This window comes from Heterocephalus glaber, unplaced genomic scaffold, assembly GCF_053883595.1.
Source record: "Heterocephalus glaber isolate CG9 unplaced genomic scaffold, H.glaber_assembly_v1.0 deba00001532, whole genome shotgun sequence".
Classification (NCBI taxonomy): Eukaryota; Metazoa; Chordata; class Mammalia; order Rodentia; family Bathyergidae; genus Heterocephalus; species Heterocephalus glaber.
This window is the reverse complement of record NW_028258330.1, coordinates 20,052,428-20,069,759: the sequence shown is the minus strand read 5'-3', so window position 1 is coordinate 20,069,759 and position 17,332 is coordinate 20,052,428. Positions and strand designations below refer to the sequence as shown.

Below are 17,332 nucleotides of genomic sequence, written 5' to 3'. Positions count from 1 at the left end.
CACGTAGAGAGTGAATGGAGACCTAGGTAAGCACTGATCAAGACAGTATTTATTATGAGATGGGAATGGACCTAAGGCATGTCCAGGTATTGCCAGCTAATGCTGGAAGCAGAACTTAAGAGGCACTGCTTTGCCTGCATTTCCCTCACATCTCCTCTGCCCTCTGATTGCCATTGCTGAGAATAGAACTGTCTAGCCACCTACCTAGTGGTCCTCAATGGGGGCCAGTGTCTTGGGTGCTGTTTTTTCTGGCTAAGGGTTCAAGCCCAGCACTCTTCTGATTTAGATTCAAATTCTGGAGCCCAAGGCCCCATAATCCAGAGACCACACAGCCATGGCCCACTGGTATCCTTCACAACTTCTCAGATTTCCCTTGGATTTAAATCTTTCCCTGGAACTTCTTTCCTTTCCAACGTATACACAGTACAGTCAACAGTAAGAATACATGGCCCAAGGGTACAGAAGCCAGTCACCTGGGATCTCCCCATTCAGTAGGAAGGTAAGAATTCCAGTGCCTCTTAAGTCCTGCTTCCAGCATCAGCTGGGGATACCTGGACGTGCCCGAGGGCCATTCCCATCTCATAATAAATACTGTCTTGATCAGTGCTTACCTAGGTTCCCATCCACTCATTGTGCAAGAAGCTTTGTTGACATGACTGCATGGGATGTCATTCTCATTGAGTTTCCAGGACATTCCTGAAGTGGCATCAGAACTGTCCCAGCCAGAGGGTCTAGGACTGTCTGTATGGTTCTCCCTTTTGTCTTCTGCATCAGCTACCCGCAACCCTGGAATGAACCACAACTCCCAGCACTCTCCAAGCTACAAAATGTGCCTGTTCACTCTGAGCCTGGAGAGATAGGATACATTTTCCAGCATTGATCTCAAGCTTTCCTTTGGGCTTCATGGCCCCACTAGCAATGAGAATTATCTTAAAGGAGATGGCAACCATGAGGAGAGGACATTTGGAAGAGGACAGCTGTTGAAGGCTCAGATCAAGGTCATGATAGGGTACTCTGATGCCAAAGGCAACCTTCTCTAGATACAGGATTCTTCCAGGAAGCCCCATCCACTGACTGTTGCCTACTCTTAGACAACACTCAAACTACAACCTTATTGCTTTTTAGAAGAGAAAGGCTGGGAACTGGGTTCAGATGAGGATATAGAGAGCTGGGATCCAGAGGTTCCCTAGCAGAAGCCCCAGGAGCAGAGGCTCAGGAAGGACAGACAAAGCCCATGTACAGGGATCTCCCTTGCTGTTCCTAGGAGAGCATACCACAGCCCTGAGTGGCTATGAAGGTGGAGAACAGGAAGCATGGAGGATGTAGATCCCTCACTTTTCTGTAAAATTAACTAGCTGTAAGAGGGAGATATTGGAGGGCTCCAGGGTCCAGACTGGAATTGCAGGAAGTATCCAGAGAAGAGGAATAGAGAGACAGAGTGTGGGTGATATTAGAAAGAAGAGCTTATTTGTGGAGGGAGTTAAGATGATTGTGTGAACTATAATCCTGAGCAGAGAGGCTTTATAATGGGAATTTGTACATATCCCAGGTTTCATCTCTTGACTACTTGCCCCAGCTCTGTTGTGACCCCCAAACTTTGACTCTAGCCTTGGCACCCCATAAATGTTTCTTGCCATCTTGAATCTAGTGGTTTTCACAAAGAATACTAACCTGTTCATCTGTAACCTTTAGGGCTCTCCCTCCTGCTTGGTTTTGTTGAGTATTCAGGTTTTGCTTGTATTTTGACCCAGTTGGCCCTGTTATCTCCACTTTTAAGAAAGGGTATCCAGAACTCCCAAGAAAGCAAGAGCTGGTCCAGGACCCCACAGGCTCCCAGCCCACCTCCTGACCCTGTTCTGTGCTAGTCTCCTCAGGACCCTTACAGCCCCAGGGAGGCCTGAGCCTGGTGCCTGCTCAGCAGCTCATGTGGGACGGGACCCACTGCCCATGTGGGATGTGGGACCCCAACCCTGCTGCTCACTCTGGTACTGTCTCCCTGTTGTGTCTCCCACTGCCTTCCCTGCTTCACCTGCCCCTCCCTGCCCCGCCCCGGAGTCATGCCCTCTAGCCCCCCACTGGCGGCTGCCTCCTCCATGTCCCTCCCGGCTGCTGCCCCCACCACTAGCGTCTTCTCCTTCTCGCCTGTCAACATGATCTCTGCTGTGAAACAGAGGAGCGCCTTTGCCCCTGTGCTACGTCCACCAAGCTCCCCACCCTCGGCCTGCCCCAGAGCCCATGGAGAGGGGCTTCCAGGTGAGTGGGCCATGCTAGCTCACCATGGCCTGGGGGAAGGGCCCTGGCAGAGAAGCTGGGATTCAGGGGATCATTTCATCCACATCACACCAACACCTCAGGCTGGCTGACCAGCTTGCCCTGAAGGGTGCCCAGTAGGAAGCTCTGCAGGGCCTGAAGGGAACCATCTAGGCTCCACTTCCCTTAGCCTCGCAGCTGGGAGTGGGCAGCAATCTGGACACTTTCAGCTGGCCACTTGGTAAGGAGAAGGAGTCTGAAAATCCAGTTGGAAAAGATCTGGAAACCACTCACCCTCATGCAGTCATGCAGAGACCCAGCTCCGGCTGGAAGAAGCCACATGGGCTGTGTGCCTTTTTCCTGTGGCCCCTTGTGTCCACCAGAGGGTAGCACACACTGCTGTGAGACAGGCTCACTTAGGGAATGAAAGGGAATTGACCTCAGATAAAGTTTAGCCTAGTTCCCTCTCCCCTGTTTTACAGACTAGGAATTGAGACCAACCCATTCCTCCATGTCCCATTGATGAATGACATGGTTGTCCTTGCACACCCATGCAACAGATCTTTTAACCAGCAGAACTTGCCCATCCAAGTGGCCCTTGGAAACTTACTAGCAGACAGAGGGAGAGACTGATTTGGGGGAAGGAGATGGAGGCAGCCAAATGTCCCAGTTGGCAGGGATGGTTGGGGACACAGCTGAGTGACGATGTCTTCCCTAAGAGGCTTGCAGATGTTTCTCTGCTGGCTGTGAGGCTGTCTGTAGGGGATCTCCTAGGACTCAGTCCAGAGCTTAGCACATAACTCAGTACTTGACACATAGTATTTGCTAAGTAATTAGGGGTTTAATTAATAAATTAATCAGAAAAGCCCCCTTCAACCCCAGAGGCAGAGGGCTGCAGTGCAGTTTGCTGGGGTAGAGCATGTCCTATCATACATTCCCCAGGCAGCAATGGGTACTAGGAAAGAACGAGCATTCAAATAGGTAAATGGCTAGGTTACTAAGATTTTTATTCAGAGCCTTTGTGGCTCTTTTAGGAAAGAGGAATTACAAGTTTATTTGAACACAAATGTATTTTTCAAAGAGCATCTTGAAAGTAGTTCCTGAAGGCTGAGGAAGAGACAGCCCCATTGTTTCTTCAGACTGAAGTGAGCCGCTCAGACTGGGATCTAGTCACGGGGCTAAGCCAGTGCCTTGGGCCCTAGAGCCACCTCTGGATCCAAGGCAGGGCCAGATGGGGCAGCTCCCACAGCAAGGCTAGGGAGGGGTAGTGGACAGTGCCCTTTTGGGCCTCTATGCCCCAAGGTCCCTGTAGGAGAGAGTTCAGGGACACTGTCTGCCACCCCTCATCTTTCTATTGCAGTAGTGGCCTCAGGCTGGGGCTGGGGGTGGCTGAAAGCCTTTAGGAACTACTATGTGCCCAGCCTGTTGTCTCCAGCCCAGAGAAAGACAGGAAAATAAGGTCATGAGGCTACACAGCTGATGGTTCCTTTCTGCTTGTTCCCAGATCAGCCTTTTGAGGATTCTGACAAGTTCCATTCTCCAGCCCGGGGGCTTCAAGGCCTGGCATACTCCTAATTACGGTAGGTCTCTGTCTGGTTCTTGCCTCGTACCCTGGCCCTAGAATGGGTTCTTTTCTCCAAAAGGCCTTGGCAGGAGTGCGAAGCTGCGGTCCAGTTTTCTCTCCCTGGGGCCCATCTAAACAACAGTCAGAGGCACATAGCCAGTCCCAGTGGCCTAAGCTAAATGGTGGAGAGAAGTGACTTTCTGTCCTCTTGCAAGCAGCCTTCCTCCAGGACCTTTTCTCTCCCCTCTCTCCACCAGGTCTGCAAGTGTTGCCCCCACTGAGCTCAGACTGGAAGATCCTCCAGGATTCACACCCATTCCCTGGATGATGGCACAAAGAGGGCCAGTGCTGTGGGCAGACTTCAACCCCTGGACCAAATGGGAGAGGAGTACCCCTGTGCTCAAGGTCCCCTCTGTCTCACAGGCTTCTCTCACCTCTCTCTCGGGGCTGGCCAGAAGCCCCACCACTGTACTGATGCTCTTGTCAGAAGAGCGTCCCAGGGAGGTACTGGGAGGTCAGGCCTCCCTCACTGGGCTGGTTCCTCTGGAAGAGATAGATTTTGTGCAGACCAGGAATGGGATGTGAGGGGAGCATGGGATAGGGACCATGGGAAAGAGGACAGCTCAGGGAGAGGTGACCTGGAAAGGTCCTGTTTGCACCCAACCCATCTCAACTGGCCCAGATCCCAACTTCTCTCCAGTGAAAAGGGTGGTGCCCAGCAGCCTCAGGAGGCCACCCAGGCTCCCATGGAGCTTCCGGTAGTCACTGGACCACATGGCTGCCCCCATTCCTTCAGGTCCTGCACACTCATGCTTGCCACATCATGCCTTCTTGGAGGGGCTTTGGCATGAAGGATGCAGAAGAAGGGGACCAGGACTCCTCGTTTTGGGGACTTCCTCCCAATGGATGTCTCATGAACTCTGGATCCCCACACACACTGACTCTGGTTGGCCCCATGAAATTGTGGCCTCACATTCTGCTCTGCTAAGTTTGGAGAAAACAGAACAATAAACCAGATGCAAGTGGCCACCTGGCCTCTCTTGCCTGCTCCCTTGGTGTGAGCCTGCTTTTCTCAGAGGCCCTGTAGCTCTCACAAGGCCCCTTTGAGCCATGCCCCTGGACAGCCTCCTTCACCTTGGGCATTTTAAACAGTCCCAGAGTTCAGCTGAGTTGCTATTTCCTGCCCCATGTCTATTCTTTGATCCTGTGTGTTGGAGGGGAATAGACTAATAAGCCTGAGGACCCAAGAAATGGGTTCAGCTCCAAGAGCTCTACATGGGGACACAATGAGGCCACTGAGGACTCAGTCCCCTACATGCCCAGCCAGGACCAAGATTGGGATTGACAGAAAGATATTGGTGGGAACCAGGACAAAGCAAATCAAAAACTACCCAGATATCTGCCTCACAAGTGCAAGGTCCTGAGTTCAATCCCCAGTACTAAAAAGCAAAACCCCAAAAAACAAAAACTACTCAGATATACAGAAGTCCAGAAGTAAAATCTAGACTCAGGCTGGAAGCCTTTATCTGGACTTGGTGGGACAGCTTCTGGCTACCAGGAACTTTCCCTCTGAGCCACACTCCAACTCTTCATCCTTCCTCCCGAAGCCCAGGCCCCTTCTGGCTCTCCTGCCTCAGAATTGGAGAGGAGGGCTGGGGATTTAGCTCAGTGGTTCCAGCACCTGCCTTGCAAGTGCAAGGTCCCAAGTTCAATCCCCAGTACCAAAAAAAAAAAAAAAAAAGAGGATTGAGAATTGGGGAGGATAGTAAAATAAAATTGCTAGGCCCATTCACCCACCCCCACCCTCAAAAGAATCTCAGTCACTCCTATTCTTCCTGTCACTGGACAAAGGTCTGGCTGTGTTTTGACCCACTATCCAGTGGGCTAAGTGTCCAGCCTGGGCCTCAGGCTCTCTTCTTTTTCCTTGGAACTTCTAGACTCTGGCCTCCAGAAACCCTGTCCCTCCCAACCAATGTGCCTATGCCTTGCACCTTTGGATAAACACACTTGCCAAGGCACGTGGGCTGGTCCTGTCCTTCCAGGGACTACTTCTTTCTCTGGTGTTCTTAGCCAGCACTTAGAGTTCATCTCATCTAGAATCCATGACAGAAAGTCATCCTGCCTCTGGTTGTCATGTCTTATTCTCAGCACTTGCCTGACCTCCTCGTCAGTTCTGGATGCACAACTTGTGTTCCATTTAGCTCTGAGAACTCCCCACTGCCAGGGGCCCTCCCAGGCTGAGCCCTTGCAGAACTCTAGTCTTCCCCGGACACAGCAGTAAATGAATGATGGTCACTGCCTGGTTCCTGGGATGTGACAAGTGTCATGATCACTATTAGACATGATATCTGTCCACAATGATCTCACAATGCTGTGTAAGCTACCATTTGAGTCAACACTGCCTTCTCTCTCATCCATACACACACAAAAACAATTCCAAGCAGATTGTAAATCCAAATGTGAAACCTAGGAGCTAGACTAGCAGCCTTTGGCCAGCCTGAACTCCAAGGTCTGTTTCCTCACCTGCAGGGCCAGTTTTGAAATAAAGCAAGCATTGGACATGTTTGATATGCTTCAGATGAACCCCAAGATCTCTATTCTGTAAGATAACTTTTCCAAATAGGAAAATTGTCAGAGTTTATAGTGTCCATCTCCCCAAGAAGAGATGGGGTCTTTACGGCTAGCAACTTTGAAGTCTTAACTCCTTAGCTTGGTGTGGCCACTTTCCCCCACCCCATCCTCACCTTTGCAGTTACATCATCAAGCTTCTTTCCTCTGCTACCATCTCAGTGGCAATAACAACAACTACATGGGCAATTCCCATGGAAAGGAATGAGTCACCTCCTTGGAGTTACCAACCTGAAGTCTAACCTTCACAAGAAGACCCTCAAAATGAGAGTCCTGATGAGTGTGTAGCGTTGGCTACATATGTGAACCTCAGATCCTTCTGTCACTTCTTCCATGCTCCTTTTTCTTTACTCTCAACATGGGCTTTTTTTTTTTTTTTTGCAAAAAAATGAATATAGTGTAAATTTTCAATTTTTTTCTGTGTGGTTGGTACTTCTTATATCCTTTTGAAAAATCTTTATTTGTTCCAAAGTCAAGAGGATATTTTAGAAATTTTCTTGTTTTGGTTTTTTGGGGGTTTTTGGGGGGGGCGGTTGGTACCGGGGATCAAACTTAGGACCTTGAGCTTGCAAGGCAGGCGGCGGAACCACTGAGCTAAATCCCCGGCCCCTGTTTTGGTTTTTATAGACTGATGATCTAACTAGAATTGGCTTTGGTGTATAGTGTGAGATAGGGATCAATTTTTTTTTCATATGGATACTCAAGGTCCTTCAGCAGTCACTGAAATGACCATCTTTTCTCCCACCTCAATCCAGTGGAAACTTTGTCATAAATCCAGTCCATACATGCAGGGGTCTATTCTGGATTCTCTATTCTGATCCATTGATTGTTTCATTTATCCTTATACCCATATCATTCTATCTTCTTGACTTTAGTTTTACACTAAACTTTGATGTCTAATAGAGCAAGTTGTCCAACTTAGTTCTTTATGATTACCTTAGCTACCCTGTGTCTTTTTTACATAGTAATTTTATTATCAGTCTGCTGTTTCTTCACTGGGATTGCATTAAATTTATAGATCAGTTAATGGAAAATCAGCAACTTTAAAATATTTCAATCTATTAATATCCATTTTAATATTTCTTTTAATAATATAGCCCTCTGAAATCTTTCATTTATCCCTAAGTATTTTATTATTTTAGGCTATTACAAATGTCATTTTCTTAATTTCTTTTTCTATTACAGATATATAGAAATATGACTGTGTAGGGGTGTATGTATGTGTATGCATGTGTGTGGTTGTGTGGTACTGATGATTGAACCCACAACCTTCACACGGAGCTACATCACAGTCCATTTTTTATTTTTTATTGAGACAAATTCTTACTAAATATATACATTGCCCAGCCTGGCTTCAATTTACAATCTTGTGTCAGCCTCCCAGAGCACTGAGATTACAGGCATGCACCATCACACCAGGCTTTAGCAAGTTTTTGGTTTTTTGAGACAGCATCTCAGTATGTAGTCCAGGCTGGCCTAGAACTCACTCCTGCCTCAGCCTCCCGAGTGCTAGGATTACAGGTGTGCACCACCACACCTGGCCTAACAATTGATTTTTATATGCTTGTACCTAGCAAACTTGCTTAGATCACTTACAGTAATACTTTATCCATAGATTGTCTTCAATTTTCTTAAGTACTTGATTATGTCATCTTCAAACAAGGACAGTTTTATTTCTTCTCTTGCAGCCTTTATTTCTTTCAATTTATTTTCTTTCCTAAATGCACTGGCTGGAATCTTCAGTACAGTGTCAAACAAAAGTAGTGATAATGAACACCTTCATTTTGTCTTGATCCTAGATGACAAACTTTTAGCATTTCACCATTAAGTATCATGTTTGGTCTATACCTATTCTTCTATTCCTAATTTTCTAAAAATTTCAAAAATATATGACCAGATACCAAATTTTATGAAATGCTTTTCTGCGTATATTGAGATAAACGACTTTCTCCATTATTTTATTAATGTGCTGAATTACATTAATTATATGTTTAATTTAAAATTATCACATTAGCTATGTGTTTAATGGTAAACTGCCATATATCCTTTGTCCAGGATATATTGATTATAACATGTAGCCCTGTTCTCTCACCCCTCCTTTTTCTCTCACTACTGTCATTCTTCTTGCAGAAGGCACATCATGGTCCTTCCCCTTCCCTACCTCTCAAAAAGTCATGCTTCTAGGAAACAAAATACAAAATACAGACCACCTCAGTACTTCTTACCATACTAGCTTCTGCTACCTCCTGGAAAAAATACAAGAACAAACATAAATTAATCTCTCACCAAGTCATTCTACCTCAGTCTAACCCATCTTTTGCCATCCTATTCTATTTATGATTCCAACCCACCTTGACTCCTCAGGTCTAGTCCCCTCTGTTGACATCCAGATGATCCCTCATGGGTGGTTTGTGGATCCACTCCACAAAGGTGAAGGAGTCCCAACCTCCTCCTTGCCTCAGCCTTGGTGGGGAACACAGTCAGCTCCCAGGGGTTTGGAGCTGCAGGGACTTCAGGGGACTTGGGGTGTTGGGGATTCTGAGGGCATGGATCTCCTCCACATGGAAGAGACTTCATGACTCTAAAGATGCAGAAGAGGTTTCCTGGCAAAGCAGTAACAGAAACAAGACATTCCTTTTTTACTTTTGTATTCCTTGAAAGAAGGAGCCAGGGTTTAGAAGAAGGAAAAATGCCATCAAGGAGTAGATTTGTTATTCCTTGGAGCCTAGCATCCTAGGATCTTGGTTCTCCAAAGCCTTTTCACCCCCACCCCTACTAGCCTGGGGATTAAAGCCACCCCTGAAGCACCCTTGGCTGGGGATGGTGGGAGCCTCAGGTTGCCCCAGCCCCCTCCACATGCACAGTTCCCACAGGCTTGTCTAGGGACCAGTGAAGAGCAGAAAAGCCCTCTGGTTGCCCCTGGGGCTTTTCTGGGGGCTCCACCCACATGGGAGTCTGGCCACCCCTATGCACCCACACACTCACCCAGAATCGTGTCCACCTTCAGGTAGATAGGGGAGGATCCATCTTCCTTCAGTCTGGCACTGACTCAAGTCCAGCCAACTTTGGCTTCTGTGGTGAAAGCTGGTTTTTCTGGGCCAGTACTCAGGCTCTTCTTGGAACTGGGCCTAGAGGTTCACCTTGCCAAGACAAACTGTGGCTGCCAGTGGAATGTGGTAGGGTGGTGGCTAAGCAGACCCAAATCTGGCAGGCTGTCTAAAGTGCCCCACTTGGTCCCGAGCACGGAGTCCAGCAGGTCTCTGGGGTCAGACCAGGCCAGGAAGGAGCAGGTTCCAAGAGTACCAGGCATCTCTCTGTCCCACAATTTTTGCACCAAAAAACAAAGCAAGCAAAAAGGAATTATGGAGGCTTTCCTTAAGATGGAGTGTGTAGTTTTCCTTAGTCCTTATTTCCTTATTCCCCTATCTCTGTTGAGTGACACAGGGGCAACCCCTTTTGATCTTGCTTGAAAATCAAAAACCCATCATCAAGCCTGAAGGATGCCAGAATTTCTCCAAATTCATTTCTTCCCCTGGGGAGCAGCTCAGCAGCAGAAGGCGGGAGAGGGGAAGGGTGAGAACAGTGTGTGTGTGTGTGTGTGTGTGTGTGTGTGTGTGTGCGCGCGTGCAGGTGGATGTAAGTGTGCAGAGAAAGTGCTCCGGCAAGGCCTCCTCTTCCCTGCACACAGCCAGTAGAATGGGACTGCATTGCCGTTAAGTCCACAATTTATTCAGCATGAACTATAGCTCACTATCTTAGGAGAGATTCCCTGAAAGAGTCTGAAATGAGGACTTGGGTGCACATGAAAGTGCTCTGTAGAAGAAAAAGAGGGAAAGAGGCAAGTCATGAAAGGGAAAAGAGCTAGGCAAGAACATGATCTCTGTAGGTGACAAGCATGGTCCAGCTCCTGGGTAAAGCAGGTCCTGCATGGCCATGGGCAGTGCTTGAGAGAAGGAGGCAGCTGTGAGCTGTCAGCAGCCAGCACTACCACAGCATGGGGAGGGGCACACTGGCTGGGAAAGAGGATCTAGGTGGGACACTCAGAGCCCCACTGTACCCGTCTACCTACTACCTTGAAGAATAGGAGCTAGGCCTGTCCATTTCAAATAAGACTTATAGGATGTGTTCTGGGCCATTGAAAAACAAAGGGTAGGGCCGGGGATTTAGCTCAGTGGTTTCGCTGCCTGCTGCGCAAGCGCAAGGACCCGAGTTCGATTCCTGGTACCAGAAAAAAAAGAAAAACAAAGGGTAGAGCTCTGCCCAGGGATACAGGATGAGGACGTGCAGAGCTCTACAATGAGGTGAACACACATGTAGCAGGTAGATCGCCACTCAATAGTGGACATTGTTATGAGAGCAACGGTGGTGTCTACATTAGTTCTGCTGACCCACAGCTCCCCAGTTGCTAGCATAGATGTCTCTAAAAGCTGATCTACTCTCCTGTACCTGAGCTTCTCCCACCCACCCTCTGCCAAGTTGGACATGCTTCCCCTTCCTTCCTGCCTCCCAGATGAGATGACCCCCCACATGAACAGTCTCTAAGGAAGGGTGAGGGATGTCCCTCATCTTTCCAAGATGATATCTTGGCATTGATTTTTGCTTCCTTCAACCCTTCCCTTTTGATTTCCCAAACAAAACAAAATGTACTGAGCCAACTCTGTTTCTTCTTCTGCAGGGCTGGGACAGCAATCCTAGTTCTCCCTTAAGCAGTATGGGCACCACAGAGTGACTAGGGGGAAGATCACAGAAATGAGAAAAAGGATGTGACGTGTTCCAGGACAGTGGGCACTGAGAGAGGTCTTGGAAAGCTGGGTGAGGGAGGATGTGAGGAGTAGGAAAAACTAAAGCGTGCAAAATATTTTTGCACCAAAAAACAAATAAAGCGAGCAAAAAGGAGTTATGGAGGCTTTCCCTAAGATGGAGTGTGTGGTTTTCCTTATTCTTTCTGCTAAGCATAACTTAAAACCCTAGGTGTTATATATAAAGCAAACATAAAAATATGAGTGGAGGAGAAAAGGAGACAGATTATTTAAGAGTGTCAGCATCTGAGGAAAGATATGGCAGAGATTTCCCTGAGTTTTCTTTTTGCCCCATACATCCTAGATTTGTAACTTTAAAACTAGCAATCCAGAAATGTCAATGAGTGTAAACATAAACAAACAAAAAATACTCCAACAAAAACCTGCTCTCTTGAGCCAAAGGACCAAGTAAAGAGCAACCTAGCAAGACAAACTTAAAAGCAATAACCCCCACACTCTAGTCAAACTTCACAGAGGAAACAGATGCAACCATATCTGTAACCACACCAGCAAGGCCCCATAAGGAGCCTAACCTTCCTCTCTCCCAAGGTGCCCTGAGGTGCCCCAAAGCCCACCACCAATGTGGTCTCAGAGAAGATCAATCAGAGTAAGGGGATTCACACCCCTCCAAAAAAGTGTCAGTAGATTTCATTTCTCCTGAGACTCTCTCCTTGGCTTACAGATGCCCACCTTCTCCTTGTATCCTCGCATGGCAGAGCGAGAGCGAGCTCTGGAGTCTCTCTTCTTGTAAGAACACCAGACTTATTGAATTAGGGCCCACATGACCTCATTTAGCCTTCATTACCTTGGCTTGGTCTTTAAATACAGGGACGTTCTGAAGTAATGGAGGATATAGCTTTAACATATGAATTTGGGAGAAAACAATTCAGTCCATAGCAGTATCATTTATAATAGCTAAAGAAATCAAATACTTAAGTATAAGTCTAACAAAACATGTGACAGATCTGTAGCTGAGAACTGCAAAATGCTAATGAAAGAGATCAAAGGAGATCTAATAAATGGAGAAACGTGCCATGTCCATGGATTGGGAGACACAGTTTAGTTAAAATATCAACCTTCCCAATTGATTTAATGTAATTCCAATCAAAATCCTAGAAAGAATTTTAAAATTCTGACACTAAAATGTATATGAAAAGGTGAATAAATGAAAATACCAAAACAGTTTTGGAAAAGAAAAAGGCATAGGTTTCACACTACCAGTTTTGGGGAGTGTTCTTTTGGGGAGGGGGTAAATTTTTATATTGTGGCAAAATATGTATATGATAAAATTTACCATTTAACCATTTTAAGTGTACAATTCAGTGTCGTTAAGTACATTCACAATGATGTATAACTGTCACTGCTATACTATTATTTACTTCCAACAACTTTTTCATCATCTCAAACAGAAACTGTATACCCATTAAACACTAACTCCTCACTCTTCTTCCCTCAACTCCTGATAACTTCCATTCCACTTTCTGTATGAATTTACCTACTCTAGGTACTTCACATCAATAGAATCATGTATTTGTCCTTTTGTGTCTGTTTAATTTCACCTAGCACAATGTTTTCAAAGTTCATCCTTGCTGTAGCTTGTATCAGGATTTCATTTCTTCTTATGGGTGAAAAATATTCCGTGTGTAAAACACATTTTGTTTATTCATTCATCTTGATGGACAGGTTTTTTTTTTTTTTACCACCTTTTGGCTATTGTGAATAATGCTACTATAAACACTGGTGTACATGTATCCGTTCTTTTGGATATATTCTGAAATGTAGCATTGTTGAGTCCTGTAATTGTATTTTTTTTTTGTATCGGAAATCAAACTTGGGACCTTGCACTTGCGAGGCAGGCAGCAGAACCACTGAGCTAAATCCCCGGCGCCCCCGTAATTCTGTTTAATATTTTGAGGAAACATTATTTTCCACAGCAGTTGCAACATTTTGTATTCCCACCAGCAGTGCACAAAGGTTCAGATTTGTTCATATCATTGCCAACATTTTTTATTTTCAGTTTTATTGATAATGGCCATCCTAATGGATGTGAAGTGATACCTCAAGTGGGTTCAATTTGCATTCCCCTAATGACTAAAAATGACTAATCTTTTTATATGCTTATGCTATTTGTATATCTTCTTTGAAGAAATGTCTTCTCATCCTCTGCCTGTTTTTGAGTTAGTTTGCTGTGGTTTTTTTTGCTATTGATGAGTTGTTGATAGGTTCTTTATATAACTGGGTATTTAAATTTCTGTGAATATTTTCTACCATTCTGTGGGTTGTCTTTTTACTCTCTTGAAAATGTTCTTTGATGAATGAGAGTTTTTAATATTGATGAAGTCCAACTTATTTTTGTTATTTTTACCAGTGCTTTGGTATTATATCCAACAAATCATTGACAAATTTTGTGTCATGAAGATTTTCCCATTTTCTTTTAGGAATTGTATAGATTTAGCTGTTAGGCTTAGATTTTTGATTATTTTGAGTCAATGTTGTATATGGTGTAGGATGAAGGTCCCGCTTCATTCTTTCGCACGTGCACACTACCCAGTTTGAAGATGTATCACAAAGCCATAATCATCAAGTTAGTGCAGTATTGGTGAATAGATATACACATACTAATGCAACAGATTAAGAATCCCAGAAATAGACCCACATAAATATAGTCAACTAATTTTTTTCTTTTTTACTTTTTTTCTTTCTTTTGGTCAACTGTTTTTGTTTTTGTTTTGTTTTTTGTTTGTTTGTTTGGTTGGTTTTATTTCCTGGTTTTGATGGCACTGGAATTAAACCCAGGGCCTTGTACATGCTAGGCAGGTGCTCTACCACTGAGGTACATCCCCAACCCTTTGTTAAAATTGGATTACAGACGTCCACTACAGCTCCCTGTTGGTCAACTGAGTTTTTTTTCTTTTCTTTTCTTTTAGACAGGGTCTCGCTACGTAGTTCAGGCTGGCCTTGAACTCACTATGTAGCCCAGACTGATCTTGAACTCATGCTTGATCAACTGGCTTTTGACAAAGATACAAAGACAATTTATGAAGAAAATTCATTAAGGAAAGAACAATTTTTTCAATTAAAAGTGCTAGAACAACTGGACCTCCCTAGGAAAAATAATAAATAAATACATAAATAAATAAGCTTGAGTGTGGTAGCACATGCCTGTAATCCCAGCCCTTTGGGAAGCTGGGGCAGTAGGATAGAAAGTTTGAGCCCAGACTAGGCAAATTAATGACCATGTCTCAAAAAAGGGGCTGGGAGTGTAGCTCAACATGAAGGCCCTGGATTCAATCTCCAGCACCACACACACACACACACAAAAAGTCACCTAGGAAATTATCACTTTATAAAAAATTCAAACTTTTATTTTTCAAAGAATATTATTTGGAGAATTAAAAGGGGGTCTTTCCTTTCCCTGCCACAGCCATAGACATGAGCATAGTTAGGTTTCAGAAGGGCTCCCCTAGGCTCTGGGGTTGTAGCTCAGTGCCTAGCATGCACAAATCTCTGGGTTTGAGCACCCAGGCACAATTTTTTTCAAAGCATCACAAAAAAAGAAAGGAACCCAGTGAGACCAATGACATAGCCAACTCTGGCCAGCAGACCCAGAAGTTGATCGTAGATAGGCTGATCATCCAAAAGCCAGACTATTCTCTCCTGAGCTGAATGCAGAAAAAAACATCTCAACCCAATAGAAGGGCAGGCATATGGACACAGGGGAGCAAAAGGGTACTGCCAAGGATCCAGTGCCAAAGAAGGTAAGCTGAGTGGATAGGAGTGAGAGTTCTGTGCCAGCTGCACAGAACATGCCATGAATCTGAGCACCACATGTGCCTGCACCTGAAATGAAGAGGAAATGTCAAAGCCAGCTAACTCATGGAACATAGCCATAAGCTGAAGGCAGACAAGGACCGCGAGCAGCTTCCAGCTGACCAGACTGGGGCCCACAGGTCTGGTATCAAGGGAACACCAAGTACAGTGAGGAGGGCCTCCATGCTGGGGGGTGTTTTCAAGACTGTCCACGGAGGAAGACAACAAATTAAAAGCTCCTCCTCGTGTCCATACACAGTAGCCTCAGTGATTACACAGCTCAATCATTCAAATATAACAAGCCTTCACTTGCTTATTTGCTAAGAGAAAGGGAGAGGAGAGGAGAGGGAGAGGGAGAGGGAGAGAAACAGAGAGAATATGAAAAGCCAAACCACAGATTGGAAGAAAATATTTGCAGATCACATATCAGATAGAGGACCTGTATCCAGTTCTCAAAATTCAAAAATAAGAAAAACAACCCAATTTTTTAAATGAGCAAAAGGACTCTCAAAACTCAATAGACAAAAAATTCAATTATAAAATGAACAAAAGACATGAACAGATATTTCACCAAAGAGCAGCTACAGATGGCAAATAAGCACATTAAAAAAATGTCCAACATCATTAGCCATTAGGGAAATTCAAATCTGAGACCATTCTAGAACAGTTAAGTAGATGTGAAATGGACAACTAAAATAACATGTAATAAGAGGTGAGTGTGCAGAGAAGCTGAATCTCTCATACATTGCCAGTGGGAATATAAATGGTGTAGCTATTCAAGAAAGTCTGGACATTTCTTACAAAATTCAATATGTACTTATGATACAACACAGCAATCGCAGTCTTAGGCATTTATCCTAGAGAAATATAAACTTGTGCTCACAAAAAACCTATTCATGAATGTTCATATTAGTTCTATTTATTATATCAAAATATTGGAAACAACTCAAATGTCCTTTAATGAGTGAATGGTTGAACAAACTCTGGAACATCATATAATACAATATTATTTGGCAATATAAAGATAGGAACTCCTGATACATGCAACAACCTTATAAACATCAAGGGTATTATGCTTACTGAAAAAAAGCCAATCTCAAAAGACTACATACTGTATTATCACAGTCTTAAAACATTCTCTAAATGACAAAGCAAGAGAAATGAAGAACAAATTAGTAGTTGCCAAGGGAAAGAAATGGGGAGGAGGTACAGGATGCAAATACAAAAAGGTAACATAATGGAGCTCTTTTTCAGAGATGAAGCTGTTCTACACATGGGATAAAATTGCATAAACTATACTCAGCACACACAAATAAATACAGGTTTTTTAAAATGACAAAAACTTGGTAAGGTCTGTGGTAAGTTAACTAAGGTACCAGTGTCAGTCTTCGAGTTTTGATGTTTGTATTAGTTTCCTGTGGCTGCCATGACAAAGTCCCACTGGATGGATGGCCTAAACAATGGCAATTTATTTTCTCATTGTGCTGGAATCTAGGAGTCCAAGTTCAAAGTTCTGGCAGATTTGCTTTCTCCTGAGGCTTCTTCCCTTGGCTTGTAGATGAATGGTTTGTCTCTACATCTTCACATGATCTTTCCTCTGAGCACATCTGTGTCCTAAAGGAGAGATGAATCTCTTCTTTAAGGATACCAGTCATGTTGGGTTAAGATCCACCCAGATGACCTCAGTTTACCTTTAAAGACCCTACTACTACATGCAGTCATCACATTCTGAAGTTCTGGGTGTTAGGATTTCAGCATATGAATTTTAAGGGAAGACATTCAGCCCGTACAATATTGTACTACAGCTATATGTCACCACTGGAGAATGCTGAGTAAGCACACATGGATCCCTTTGTGGTATGTTTGCAACTTTCTGAGACTCTATAATTATTTTAAAAGTAACAATCTTACACAATAGGCATAAGATTTGAAAAAGACTCATACATGAATGAAATGTATATATATGTGAATGGCAAATAAACACATAAAAAGATGCTCAACATCATTAGTAAGGGAAATACAAATTAAAACCAGAATGAGAAAGCATAATATTTTTGTTACAATGGTTAAAATAAAAAATACTGTGATGAGGATACAGAGCAATAGGAACTCTCACAATTCAAAACAGTACAGCCATTCAGGAAATCTGTTTCTTGTTTTGTTTTATTTTGAGACAGGGTCTTACTGTGTAGTTCAGGCTGGCCTTGAACTCACTGTGTAGCCCAGGCTAATCTTGAACTTGTGGTGATCTTCCTGCCTCAGCCTCAGGAAATCAGTTTCT

General features: G+C 44.4%; 1 protein-coding gene across 1 annotated transcript in view; it reads left to right on the top strand.

Moving 5' to 3' along the window:
• The window catches only part of Ebf4 (EBF transcription factor 4), a 58,294-nt gene extending 53,430 nt beyond the window's left edge, over positions 1-4,864 (top strand). Inside the window, exons 16-18 of the mRNA XM_004840674.4 lie at positions 2,056-2,253; positions 3,755-3,830; positions 4,072-4,864. Coding sequence (XP_004840731.2) covers positions 2,056-2,253; positions 3,755-3,825 — 269 coding nt within the window. The 3' untranslated portion in view covers positions 3,826-3,830; positions 4,072-4,864. The remainder of the gene's footprint in view (positions 1-2,055; positions 2,254-3,754; positions 3,831-4,071) is intronic.
• Positions 4,865-17,332: the final 12,468 nt, after the last annotated feature.